Source organism: Vombatus ursinus, unplaced genomic scaffold, assembly GCF_900497805.2.
Source record: "Vombatus ursinus unplaced genomic scaffold, bare-nosed wombat genome assembly UNPS02014782.1, whole genome shotgun sequence".
Classification (NCBI taxonomy): Eukaryota; Metazoa; Chordata; class Mammalia; order Diprotodontia; family Vombatidae; genus Vombatus; species Vombatus ursinus.
The window spans coordinates 4,358,992-4,373,554 of NW_020954560.1; the positions used below are offsets into that span (position 1 = coordinate 4,358,992).

The window sequence follows — 14,563 nt, forward strand, 5'->3', positions numbered from 1 at the left end:
TCTACAAGCCGGCAGCCTGGATCGCCGCAGGGGAAGGGGTCCGGCCAGCGGTGACGGTGGCCCACACATCTGCCCCGGCTCCCCCAGCTGTACAATGCCTAGAAGGGGCGGGGCCGGCGGGGGCGGGGCGGTGAGTGCCCAGTTCGGTCGGTCGCTCGTTCTTTCGCTGCCTCGCTCTCAGCCGCTGCGCTGCCATCTCCTCTCGGAGCTCGGCTCCCGGGAGCCGGCTCCGGCTCGGGGGTGAGCCAAGAGGACGAGGAGGAGGAGGAGGAGGAGGAAGAGGAGGAGGCGGGGACACAGGCGGGGCCGCCTCGGAGCAGCAGCAGCTGCTGGTGCGGTTGCAGGAGGAAGCGGCTGGTCCCTTGAGGCTTACGGAAAAATCACGGCGGAGCGGGCAAGGTCCGGGGACCAGGTCAGTGAGAAGGTGGAGGGCGCGGGGCTTGGGGCGCGGGGCGGGCGCGGGGCTCCGAGCGGAGGGGCCACAAGGCGAGCGAGGAAGGACGGGGGTGAGATCCGGGCGAGGCGGGCAGCGGGGGGCGACGGCGGGGCCGAGAGCCGGCTCCGCTCGGGGCTGGCGGCGAGGGGGCAGCTCGCCCCCGGCCCTCCTCTTCCCAGTCCCCTTTGCCTGCCCCCGGCTCCCATTCTGGGGGAGTGGTTTTCCATGTTTGGACCTCCCCTCCCCTTGTTCGTTCTTTCTTTCTTTCTTTCTTTCTTTACAATCGGCGCAAAACAAACACCCGGGAAGGTAAAACAATAGCGGGGCCACCTGGGACCCGGCAGGCGCCTTAAGCGCCCACGTTCTAGGAGGGGGGTCCCTTGGGGCGGGGCCGGGCCTTGGGAGGGGGGAGGAGGAAGCGGAGTAAGTGGGAACAAGGGCACCCTGATGTACCTCCAAACCCCTTTCCAGCCTGCTCGGGCTCAGAGGGTGGGGCCAACTCAAAGCCTTGGGGACTAGGAAGAAAGCACAGGGAAATCTCAGAAGTGTAGGTTTCCCAAAAGTACTCCAGGAGCAAGGATCTTCCCAGTATTACTCTGACCCAGGCAGGGAAACTGAGGCACGGGCCTGTTCAATAACTTGCTGAAGGTCAGACCTAGCAAAGCCAAGGAACGAGTCCCAGATCTCAGGACGCCTCACTTGCTTGTCTTGTCTAGGTCTTGCTGTTGCTACTTTTATCTTTTACGACAATCTGCTTGTTTTAGAAATCGAGAGTCATTTTTTATATGGCTGCTTCGGAATTGCTGACAGTCCAGCTTGCTTTCGTGTTCATCGGACCGGCCTGAAACAGGAGGTAGGGCTGTGACCCTCACGACAATGCAAAGAAGTGGACCCATTGACGAAAAACCCCAAATACCTCCTACCTGCTGCCAGTCCTTCCGATAGGGGTGTCTCAGGTTTTGACTAAACCAGTTTTTTTAATTGGACAATCCTGAGCTACAGAGCGTGTTGCATTGTTGGAGAGGCGAAGGACATCCCCGTATAATTCAGCTTTGGTGGATGAAAGGATTTTTAAAAACTCTTCTCTCCGTTTTGCTTGAGGTTTAATCCCAAAGGATTCGCTGTGAGTCCGGAAACAGAGCAGGACATGTAATGTGGCAGAGAACTGGACCGGCTTCAGGATGAATCTGGACACCTCACTTAGTATAGGGCAGTGCTGTAGCTCCCAGATGCCTTACCTTACCCTCTGCCCCCCTTTTCCATAAACTGCTTCTCCTCTCCCCGTCAAATTCCACTTCCAAAGAGATCCTTTGGAACTCAGAAGTGACCAGCTAAGGAATAGAGAACAAATACTGGGAGAAAAGCAAGGGCCACATGTTCTCTCCCTTCCCAGGAGCAGATATGAAGTGCTGTTTCCAAGCTCTGGCTTCCCTGGTGTTACTGGGTAAGTGGATGTGCTTTCATCAATTCAGTAGACGAGAAAGTTTAACCTCCTGTAACTGATGGTTGTTTTCCTCCATCCACACTGAGCTGTGGGTGACCCCAGGAGGCCGCTGGTGTGCATCACAGAATGAAAAGGTCATTGTGTTGGCCATTTCTGAGACAGAGAAATCTCAGGGAAGGGTATTCTCGACAAATACCAGTCATTTATCCAAATGGCAGACACTTAGAGTGATCCTTTTGAAACGCTCTCATTTTTCTTTTCATTGTATCCAGAGTACTGGGGGAGAAAGGGAGGGGTGGCCAATGGTCTTCTGTGAGCTGGTCCCTTGTCCTTTTTCCTAAACACTAATGCTACAATAGCCACTTGTAGTGTGCATCCATTTAAAAGCAGAGTAATTTTTTCTGTTGATTCTGACGAGTTGGCTTTGTCTTGTTTGATTTTTTAGCAGTTAGTGGGAACTAATGATTGATGGATTGTGTGTTTAGTTGAGTACTCAGTGAGCACTTTATGTGTGTAGAGTGTCATTGTACATCTTGATAGATCATAGAGCTTCAGCTGGAAGGGACCACCTATCTGGGGGCCATCTCAAGTGGTGTCATACTCAGACAGAAACTGCTGTTGACTTAGAAAACCACAAATTAACATTATCTGTGTTGTGTTGTGTTTTTATTTGTTTTGTTAAATATTTCCCAATGATATTTTAATTTGGTTTGGCAGTTTGCTTCTGATGTGGGGGGCTGTGACATCTCCCATCTCCATGTACATTTTCGAATTAAATAGACCCAAGACTTATTCAAGGTCACAAAGGCAGCATTTGTACCCAGTTTCTCTGACTCTGGAGGCAGTAGTCCACTGACCACATGGTATAAGGAGGCTACCTCATGGCATTTTATTGAGTGGAAAAATTAAATCACAAAGCTGTCTTAAACTTATTATGACAGTTTGTTAACAGGCGAAAGAGAGAGTTATAATACATAATAATAACAATACATCAGGAAGGCATCATAAAACAGTGCTATGTAAGATTTAATTGGGGGGGGCAGGTTGTCATTGAGGGGAAAATCCGGAAGTTTGTTTTTCTTTCTGCTTTTTCTTCCTACTCTTTCTCATTTGTCTCTAGACCGCAAACTGTTGAGAATCCGTGCTCTTGATCGCTCGTATACAGGAAAGGCAAATAAGTGCTTTAGAGAAGACAGAGGCTGGAAAAATAGGGCTGAATTGAGGGGGATGGCTGAACCACTTTCCATGACCCATTTGAGAATTCCCAGCTCCGAGTGGGCCCCTACCCCTCACCTGGGGAAACCCAGACCTTTTTCAAAGCCCTGAAATCTTATTGAGTAATGTAAAATGCTTTAGTTGTAGTAGAGATCGTCCATACTCAAAGTAGATGACATTCTCTGAATCTCTTATTTGGTACTGCCTGTGCTTCTCCCCTAACACACACACACACACACACACACACACACACACACACACACACACACGAATATCCCCAACTCCTCACTATATGACTTATTCCTCTGAATTTTGAGTATGCCACTACCTTTTATAGTGTTGTTTCCATGGCAAGATGCCATCATACTTATCCCTTACCTATGATCTAGTAGTGGAAAAAAAGCAATGGATTTGGAGTCAGAGGAAATAGGGTTCAGATCTTGGCTTTACATGCATTTAGAATGGTGTGTCCATCCCTGGACCTCCCTTATCTGTAAGATGAGGGCTTTTGAACTAGATGATCTCTTGAGGTCCTTTCCAATTCTGAAGTCTAGATGTGTGTGCCTCTCCCCACCCCCCAATTAGATTGTACTTGCCTTAAGAATCTCATATTTCTGCCTAGCCTTTATGCCTAGCCCAAGTACTTTGCATTTAAAAAAAAAAAATAGTAAACTGTAACTTTGACCAATTAGTCCTGGTTCCCCTCTCTGGAGCTAAACGACATAATCTCTCTACTGCCTAGCACCTCTTCAGAGACATGAGAACAGTTATCTTGTCCCTCCCCAAATTTTCACATCTAGCAAGGGAACAAACATCCTTAGGACCTTTAGGCTGATCTTCCTGCCGGAATTTTGAATCCAGCCACCTCTTTGCTGTTCTCTGAAAGAGGTTGTCAGTTTCCCTCCCAGAAATCCAGGTCACTTTCTTTGCCATATGAGAAGAACCCTTGTCTGTCTCAGGATAACAGCAAGCTCAGCCAGACGTCCTCCAGAAGTTCTGGGGTAGGAAGGGCCTAAAAAGACAACGGGCTAGGCAGGAGACCATTATGATTGTTTATCCATGCCCAGATACTGTCTTGCTTTGGAGAATGCTTTCTGTATGTTTGAAGGTTGTATTAAATTCAGTTTACTTTTTTTTTGGAGGGAGGGTGATTTCCCTAGGGAAGGGGGAAAAAAATCTGGAAAATCCATGGGGTGTGTGACTGGGTTGAGAAATTAGGATAAAATGAAAGAGGGTGGGGCTGATGGGGAAGAGAATAGGCTGGCAGAGAAGGCGAAGTTGGCATTTGTGTCTTTTTTCCTTCTGGCTATTTGAATGTGGCTAAGAATGGTAGCTGTGCTTTGTGCTTCCCTTCCTCTTCTCCCCCCAACCCCCATCCCTTCACACACCTGTTTGTACAGGTGAAATCAGGTCACTATAAGCTTCCAGGGAAGCTTTGAAGGGATAAGTCACAAACATCATCTTAAGTGGTATTAGAAAAGGATTCTGGTTCTCTCTAACTTTCTTTTTTTTAATGAAGACCCCTTTTAGTCAATCATAGGCTAACCATAGGATGTCTTACCTATAAGGCTCATAGGATTGGCGTGAGGGGCAGCTTAACAGAGTAGGAGGCATGCTAAGAGTGAAGGACCAAAATCGCATGGTTCATAGAAATGTAGAACTGTCAGTGACCTCAGAGACCATCCAAGTCAACCCTTTCATTTAACTGATGAGCACACTTGAGGACCTGAGAAATTAAGTGACTACCTGTCCAGAGGAATGTAGGAATAAGAATCTGAGACAGGATTCAAACCTAAGTTTTCTTGTCTCTGAAGTCCTGAACTCTATCTGTTATACCCATGCACATATGTCTGTTGCAGAGTAGACTGTGACAGCATCTTCTAGGAAAATTTGAAGGAGAGAGCACTTTTAGCCAGAGAGATCAGGGAAGACTTCATGGAGGAGGTGTCCTCTAACCTGAATCTCTAAGCTAAGGGAGAAGATTTTTAACAGGTCGAGATGAGGAAGCACCTTCAGATACGGCAAGGAGCTTGTGAATGCACAAAATAGGAAGAGAACCAGGAGCTGTTTAAGAGGCCAGCTAGGATAGTAAGCCAAAGGCAGGAGTATGAAATAGGGTGGGAAGGGTAGGTTGGAGCCAGATTATAGAGAGCCTTAAAGGTCAGACTCAAAGGAGTTTGTGTTTATTCTCTGTGCAGTAGGGATCTATTGTTGTAAAAGAGGAGGGCTACAGGGCCTGAGTCTGGCACTGTTATCTTTGATGTTCCAAGAACTAGTACTATGACCTTGGATAAGTCATTTCTGTACTCTATGGTCTCCTTCAGCTCTGAATTTGTAAAAGTCTGAATGCAGCTCTTGGTGCCTTGTGCTACATTTGTGCCCCTTCCGCATCATCTCCTCCCTCCCCCATCTGGCCCCTCCTGCCCAGTGCCTAGCACTTCCCTGCCTCTTCCTGGCTGGAGCCCCTCCTTCCTTGCCCAGAACTGATGCCCCTCTCTCTTTGCATAGAATTAGTTCCACCCTTTTCTAATTACCAATATGCCTTTACTCCTTCACTCTTAACCTGTCTTCTGCTCTGTAAACTGTCCCACATCTCCCTAATCCCCTTTGAGTTCCAGAGTCCATCAGTAATGACTATGGAGCAGTGAATTTTGCTGAGAATGTTGATGTATCCATAAGGAGAGGCCAGACCAGGAGCCAGGTGTGTGTGGGGGGCTGGTGGTGGTGAATGTAATAAACACAGAAAGGGGGTGAGAACAGAGTGCCTTTGACTGAAAGCATACTCAAAAAAGATTGTGAAAATGACAGGAAGGTAGGTGTGTGTGACAATAGATTCATACTTTCTTTCCTGTGAGAGACAGGAGGGGGGAAGGGAACAACCAAGAGAGATGAGTACTGAACTTCAGGTCATAAAGCAAAATTTCATTTTATCTGTGCACTGTGAAGAAAGAGATAGCTGTTCCACACCAAGGCTGATGCTACAAGCAGGTTGAAATCTCTTTTCAAGATGGAATATTAAAAAATGGAAATGCCATTTGCAAATATAGGGTGAGGAAATAAGTTTGGCCATCCTGGGAGCAAACATGGAACAAATAACCCAGCTAACAGGGTATTCATTTGCATTATCTACCAGGCCATCTACAAATACAGGATTAAGTGTATTTGTAGAGTAGGGGAAGCTTCCTGTTTGATTCCCTCTCAACAGGCATTATTTAAATGCCCACAGTTTGCCAGGCACTATGCTAGGCACTGGAGGAAAAAAAAACACCCCCAAATTGACAAACCACAAGAGTCACTAAGTTAAGAGCTTCCATTCTGCTTGAAACTTGTTTGGACAGGGAGGGATTAGGGAAGCTATCACCTATCTCCTAAGAAGTCAAAGAAAGCTTCCAAGGGAAACAGTAGATGCTTTAAATGCTAGAGTATCAGGACACAGTATTTTCCTGGTGCTTAGCTGATTGTGCCAGGTAAGAATCAACACCAGGTCCTACCATGCTAGAAAGGCTTCCAGGGGGAAACTAGGGATGGGTTGAAGGCTAGGCTAGTTTTTCAGACTGGGCAAATTGGTGAGAGGCTCATCGCGTGTAGTGAGTAGAGTTCTAGACATGGTGTCTCCTGATTCTGGTCTGGATCCTGGTCTGGATTTGAATCTTGATTCAGAGACTTACTAGCTGTGGGGTCCTGGGCAAGTCATTTAATTTCTGGGCTTCAGTTTCTTCATCTGTAAAATGAGGGGGTTGGACTATTTGACCTCTGAGATCTTTTCCAGTTCTAAATCTATTATCCTGTGATTACTGGCCACAGGATAATGGATTTTTGTTCCCAGATGATCTACTAAATTACAGAGGGGTTTTGATTTGTATCCATAGGGGTGTGGCCAAACTAATGAAATTGTGTATATAAAGCCCTTCACAACATGGTGCTAGCCTTCCTTTCCAGATTCATTATACCTTATTGTCCTTCCTAGGTTCTAGGTACTCCAATATGCATTTGGTGTTCTCCATAGTGGGCAGCTAGGGTATAGTGGATAAAATGCTAGGCCTGGATTCAGGAAGAGTCCTCTTGCTGAGTTCAAATCGGGCCTCAGGCACTTCCTAGCTGTGTGACCCTGGTCATATCACTTAACCCTGTTTGCCTCAATTTCCTCATCTGTAAAATGAGCTGGAGAAGGAAAGGGCAAACCACTCCAGTATCTTTGCCAAGAAAACCCCAAATAGGATCACAAAGAGTCGGACATGACTGAAAAAAAAAATGACTGACCAACAACATAGTGAGAAAAATGCTGGATTTGAAATGATTGTGCCTGAGTTCAAATTCCAATTCTGATGACTACTATCTACATAGCCATGGGCTAGGTGACTTAGCTTCTGTGTGTGGACCTCAGTTTCCTCATCAGTAAAATGAGAAAGCTGAACTAGATTGACCTCTGAGGTTCCTTTCAGTTTCATATCCATGATTCTGTTAGTGAAACTCCATTTAGTGAGTAGCACATTGCTCTGGACAGTAACATCTCACATTTAAATAATCAGTTCATCATTTAAATGTGAGACGTTTGACACAGTTTTCCTCACAATCCTGGGAGGTATTGGTATCACAGGTATGATTGTCCACATTTTTTGGATAAACTGAGGCTCAGAAAGGTTGTGACTTGTTTAGAGTCATGTGGCTAGTGAATATGGGAGCCATAGGTTCAACCTAGCTCTGTGTTTTCTCGACTCCAAATCCAGTGCTCTTTGCTGCATCAGACTGAACACAGATGCTCTTTGGGAAGAGTTTGCTTTCATGTTAGGAGAATTTCAGACACCTGTGTGTGAATGCCACCTAATTTTCAAAGAGGGAAAAAAGATATGGTTGTGCAAAAATCATGCATATTTTTCTGGAAAATGCTTTAGTGCCAAACCCCATGAAGACACACTTATTAAGCTCTTAATTGTATGCAAGGCACTGCAAGAAGAAAATGGGAGGAAAACCTCACCCAGAGAACTCTCAGTTAAAGAGGCTGTTGGTGTCCCACCCTACTTTGAGAAGAATGATAGGGATTTATTAAAAGCCGCTTCTCAGCTATGTCCTGGGGTCAGTACATACTCAGCCCAAATCTTTTACATCTTCATCTAAAATAATTTATGTGCAAAATGACCCCTGCAGCATAGCAGGGTCTTGAATCATCAAAGAAAGATGAAATCAGCTAGGCATTGGGAAGGAAATAGACTCGTGTTTTTCAGGGAGATTTTCAATGAGGAAAGAGTGGTTTCTGCCCAATCCTCCATTAAATGGAAAATTTTAGTTCATAAGAGTACCTTGTTCCCTGAGGAGCTCGAATAAAAACAGAGACTTTCCAGTACATAAACGTCCTCTAATAACTTGTCAGTCGGAAAACAGAAACGTCAGATAGTAAGTTTGGTGTGGCGTAAAGAGTGGTTGATTCAGAGAACCTGGATTCAAATCCCAGCTTTGCCTCTTCTTATCTCTTTGGTCTTGGCCAACCCATTTAACCCCATCTATAGTATTCTAAAGCAGTAGTCTATAAAGTTTTGATCTCAAGACCCCTCTCTACTGTTAAAAATTATTGAGGACCATCCAAAGGATTTATCTATCAATATTTACCATATTAGAAATTAGAAAGCCTTAGTATCATAGTTTTTATTTTACAGACCCCTCTCCCCAAAAAAACACTTGAGGTCCCTGGACCGCCCTTTGAGAAGCTCCACTCTAAGGACTTGGTCTAAGTGACCCCTGAAGTCTATTCAAGCTCTGTATCAAATGATCCTTTGAGTCAAAAAAAACAGATGGACAGGAAGGTATTTACATTAAACGAAATTAAATCCGTTTGCATTAAAGGAAGAATGGAGTTCAATGAAATGGACACTGGACTAGGAGTAGAAGACTGGAATTCTGCCACTCAATAAACAGTTCTTTGTCCTTAGACTAGTTATGTAACCCTCAGAGCCTCAGTTTCCTCATCTGTTGCCTGATCTTCAAAGGGAGAGTTGAGAAGAAAGAACTATTTAGACAAGAGCTGTGAGAAAGATGTGGCAGTTGGAGAGAGAGATTCTGGAACTGAAAATCTAAAAAAAAAAAAGGTTTAAAAATTTTTATTTATGTATAATTGAGAAAAAATAAAAATTAAATGTAAAAAAAAAGATGTGGCAGAATTTGGAAAACTGATTTCCATGCTCAGGGAAAAAGAAAGAGGTTTATTGAGGGTCCTGACTTGGAATATTGGGGAAGTGATGATAGGGTCCCCCCTGATAGAGAAGTTGGGCTATTATGGGAGGGCTGAGGCAGGTAAAAGCAGTTCCACTCTAGTGATGGTAAGATGTCTTAAGGGCAGAGCACTCAATGGATCTGGGCTCCCAGATTTGGGTCTCCTGGTTGTAGATGGATGATTGAATCCTTGGGAGTAGATGAATCCCCAGGCTCTTGATATACTAGGAAGAAAAATCAAAACTCAAGGTGGAACCCAAGGGAGGAGTGGTGGTAGGCTGCAGGCTGGAGGGTGGGCAGGTTCCTCATGGTTGGAGAGGCAGCAGGGTATAATAAAGAGTGCTGGGTTTGGAGGGGAGTTAGTGCAGAACCCAGCTTTGAATCCCTCCTTTGACACTTAGTGGCTGCATGGTCTTGGACAAGTCACTTCTGAGCCTGTTTCCTCACATGTAAAATAGGGATAATAATAATACCTGTACTATCTCATAGGGTTATTATAAAGATTGAATGTGATGATGTCTGTCAAATGTTACCCAAATGTTAGTGATTACTTTGATCAGAAAGTAAGCTCTTTGACAACAGAGATTGTTTCTTTCTTTCTTCTGTATCCTCAGAGCCTTACCTGGTGCCCAGAACATAGGGGCATAGCTCCAGAGCAGTCAGGGACGTCAAGGCCATCAAATCCATCCCTCCCTCATTTTTACAGATGAGGAAACTGAGACCAGGAGATTTGTCTTGTCCAAATGATGAGGTTTACGGGTTTAGGGTCCTGGGACCCCAAAATCACAACACATGGGTCCTGCCCAAAAGAATTCGACCCAAGCCTTCTTTCAGCCTAAGACAAGGTTTATTCGAACATCCGTCATATTGGGCAGACTCTTAAGGAGTCTGAACACTAGTGAGCTATTGGCTAAATTTTAAGAATCTAAGCAGTGGCTAGATTATAAGAATCAGAGCCTCTTAATGGCGACAAGATGAACCTTATATACAGAAAGACTGTGGGAGGGATCTAGGAGTGGCCAAGTAGTCTATGAGGTAATAGAATTCCAGGGACCTGGACTAGGTGGCCAAGGCAGAATGGAGCCTAGATAAGATTAAGGATGGGAAGTGGCCTGGGGCCATAGGGAGGTAAGACTGTGGAGGGTTAAACTAGGTTTAGGGTAACAGAGAATTGGGAGATTGGGTGTAGCCGAAATGAAAGGCCAGTTGATGGGATTATAGCCTCAGGCTAACGCCAGAGATTTGGCCATGTTGGGAAAGTCCAGAGTTTTTCCTTTTTGGGGTCTGGATCCCATCCTCATCACAAAGACTTGTCCAAAGTCAGAGGTAGTAGACATTGAGGCAGGTTTTGAACCCAGGGCCTCCAATTTGAGAAATGTAGATCTGTGCTTGATAAATATGTGTGTGTAAAATACACACACACATATAATATACACATACAATGATATTATATATATACAATTATATATGCACACATACTCACACAACAGTAGGTCCCAGCCCAAGCCTCACTTGGTCATTGTTTGGGTTTTGATGACTCAGAGTGAGTGTAAATAGCAATTGCTTCTGTTTTGGATGTTTTTTTTTTTTTTTAAGGCAACTGGGGTTAAGTGACTTGCCTAGGGTCACACAGCTAGTAAATGTCAAGTGTTTGGTCTGAGGCTGGATTTGAACTCATGTCCTCCTGACTTCAAGGTTGGTACTCTATCCATTGCGCCACCTAGCTGACCCTAATTGCTTCTGTTTTGGCCAGAAACCCTGAGGATCTTCCCCTCCCAGACTGATTTTTTTTTTAATCAGGTAAAAGAAGCCTTTTTTTTTTTGGGGGGCCTTATTTCTTACCTAGCCTTGATCACTGAAAGGGCTTTCTGAGACCTGGGAAAGACCTTAGCTTCAAATGGCCAAGATCTGCCACTGCATCAGGGCCATCTCCAGTCATCCTGATCTTTGTCTTGCCATGGCACCCAGATGGCTCGGGAGGAGAGAGTGAGGCTGTTGACTTTGCACAGCCCTGCCTCACTTAAATCTAATTCAATTGCAGATGGAGACATCAACCTCCTGACATCATTGGTCCTCTTCTAGAATGAAGGACAAACAACAACAATTTGTATAGTGTATATACATACACATATGTTATATAAAATAATATATACATATAACAAGTGTTTGTGGTTTTATTTATACATATGTGATGGGCACACATATGTGTGTATATATAACACACACACATATCCTAAACTGGTACAAGGTAACAGGGGAAGGTATGTATTCTATATGAGGCCTTTCCCTTCCCTTCCCTTCCCCCAGCTGCTAGTACCTTCCCCCAGGTTATTTTGTACCTGCTTTGTTTTGTATATGCACATGTGCATTTTGTGTCCCCTTTCTCTCTCTTCTCCCTCCCCCTCCTCATTAGAATATAAACTCCTGGAGGACAGGGCTGGTTTCTTTTTATCTCCAGTGCCAGCCCAGTGCCTAGCAAAGAGTAGGTGCTTAATCCTTGGCTCTTGATTGATTGAAAGGCCTCTTGGCCACGTGAAGAGGGAGCTTCCCTTGTGTGCTGGGTGTGTCTTGAAGGGGAGGGTTGTTCCTAACTCTTCTCTCACTTTCCCTAACTGTCCTATGGCTCCAGGAAAAGAAGAGCTATGGTGGCCTAGCTCTGGTACTCAAAGCATAGATAAAGATAACCAGAAAACTCAGTGAGACCCAGGTCATGGTTAAAAAAACAAACAAACCCACAAGTAGCTTGAGCTGTAGTCACTGATGCCTGAAACAGTCTGTCCTGCCAGTACTTGGAGTTAATTTTTCCCAGTGCCCTGGAATGATTGGGAGAAGGCAGGTCAGATCAAATTTGGCCCGAGGATCTGTTCCAACCTGTAGCAGATAGATCTAACTCGGTTAATCCCCTGGGAATCAAGCTCTGTCACAGAAGTCAGGAGTACTTTAAAAAAAAAAATTCATTTCATTGTAAGAAATGTTGGATTGTCTCAGCAGCAATATCTCTGCTAAGCTGTAGGCCATTTACCAGGTCAAAAACACCTCTGGGCCTAGTTTCTAATTACTGTCCTGGCCTGAGAAAATCCATGGAACTGACAAAGTTTTCTCTTTGTTAAGAGAGTTATCTTTGTACATTGAAATAAGGTTGAATTTTATTGCCAAAAAAAAGGGTTGCTTTGGTAGCATTGATGATGGAGCTTGTTAAGAGAGCCTTGTTCTGGGAAGAAAAAACCAGGAGACATAAATAATTTTAAGAAACCTTGGAAGTGAACTCAGACCAACCCCTGCCTTCCGGCAGAAGCAAGCCTATACCACCCTAACCAGATAAGCATCTAATTTTTTTTTCTTTAAGGACCTCCAAAGAAGAAATTTTGCAACCTCTTTTGCTTGTCACTTCCTGTCATAGACTCACTGAATTAAAATTGGGAGGCGTCTTTGAAGTCATTCATCTTGCTGGTGCCAGAACAGGAATCCCCTCCATGACAAGTAGTTATTAGGCCTCTCTCTGAAGAAGTCAAGTGCCAGGGAGCCCATTCCTTCTGGAGGCACCCCATTATTCTTTTCACAGCTTTGATTGTTAAGTTTCCCCTGGTATCTCACCTGATCTGTTTCTATGCCCTTATATCCGTATTTTCCCCCTGAGGCCAAGGAAAACAAGGAGAGTCTCTTTTCCATGTGGTAGACCTGAATACTTGAGGACAGCTATTATATCCTCATTTAGTCTTCCCCTTCTCCTGGTCGGCTGTACTCAGCTCCTTTTACTAACCCTCACAAGACATGGTACAAAGTCCTCTTTTACTGTTCTGGCCACTCTAGCTAGTCGGTTCTTTTCCTAAAATGAGGTGCCTAGAATTGAATGAAGTCTTCTAGCTGTGGTCTAATGGCAGAATCAAACAGGCCTTCCTGGCCTTGGACACTGTGTCTCTCTTAAGGACAGATTCCTGATTGCTGTCACGTTGACTCATGCTGAGTTCATAATGAGGGAACCTCACCCCAGTTAGATCTTTTCCATATGAAATACAGTCTATGCTGTCTCCCCACTTCTGTAGTGGGGAATTTTTTTTTTTAGAGTCCTTCTTGTATATTTCCGCTCTATCTCCTGCCTCAGCACTTTCACCTAAGCTGTGGTATGTATTTTCTCAGAGACTCTACCTCTCTGAAATCTTATCTTGCTTCCTAGGTCTACTCTGTTATCACTTTTTCACTGAAACCTTCTCTCTACCCCCAACTCAATTCATGTAGTTTACTTCATTGTATCCCTCCAGTTAGAATGTAAATTTTTTGAGGGACAGACCTATATATCTCCCCGCCACCCCCACAACCTTCCCCCCATATTGTGGAAGCTTAATGTTTGTTGAATTGATAATTAAAATAAAATCAATACAGGTTAATCAATATGGACATTCCTTCCATCATCATAGATGGTAATTACCTGTATGATTCTTGTCCAGAGCTGCCTACAAATCTCCCATATAAGAATTCAAAGCCCTGGGGCAGCTAGGTGGCTTAGTGGATAGAGCACTGGCCCTAAAGACAGGAGGACCTGAGTTCAAATCCGGTCTCAGACCGGACACTTGACACTTACTAGCTGTGTGACCCTGGGCAAGTCACTTAACCCCAACTGCCTAAAAAAAAAAATGTAAATTGAAAAAAAAAAAGAATCCAAAGCCCTGTAATAATTCAGATTGCTTTTTGTTTTTGTTTTTTTTTGTATGTGTGAGGCAATTGGGTTTAAGTGATTTGCCCAGAGTCACACAGCTAGTGTCAAGTGTCTGGTCTGAGACTGAATTTGAACTCAGGTCCTCCTGACTCCAGGGCTGGTGCTCTATCCACTGCGCCACCTAGCTGCCCTTTTGTTTTTGTTTTTTAAACAGTTTTTGAGTACCACCAAACCAAAGTACCAAATGGTTTTTGAGTATCAAAAAACCACTTAGGTTTTCCATCTGGTATTTTTTTGTTTTTACAAAGACTGGACTACCTCCTTTTCTAATCATACATGTGTTTGATATCTTTTAATCTACCATTTGCATGGACATTGTCATTGGTAATGTGCTACAGCCTCATTCTACCCATTATATATCTCTTCACTTACCTTTGAGTGATCCGCCATTTTGATTTTTGGCAATTGTAACGTTCTGTGATTGGCAGCCATCTGATGTCATCGGGAGGATAGAGAGAAGAACTGGACAGATGCCTTCTTGGGTGTGAGATGAGGGAGATCCTCTACTAATGCGGATTGGCAACTTCTCTGCAACTTATAGTCTTACAGT

At 44.5% G+C, this 14,563-nt stretch overlaps 1 protein-coding gene across 3 annotated transcripts in view; it reads left to right on the plus strand.

Moving 5' to 3' along the window:
• The first annotated feature begins 305 nt into the window (after positions 1–305).
• IGSF3 (immunoglobulin superfamily member 3) overlaps positions 306–14,563 on the plus strand; it is a 133,013-nt gene continuing 118,755 nt past the window's right edge. For all 3 annotated transcript variants that reach the window (XM_027866745.1, XM_027866746.1, XM_027866747.1), the window contains exons 1-2: positions 306–412; positions 1,201–1,880. In XM_027866745.1, the coding sequence (XP_027722546.1) occupies positions 1,811–1,880 (70 nt within the window). In that variant the 5' untranslated portion in view covers positions 306–412; positions 1,201–1,810. The remainder of the gene's footprint in view (positions 413–1,200; positions 1,881–14,563) is intronic.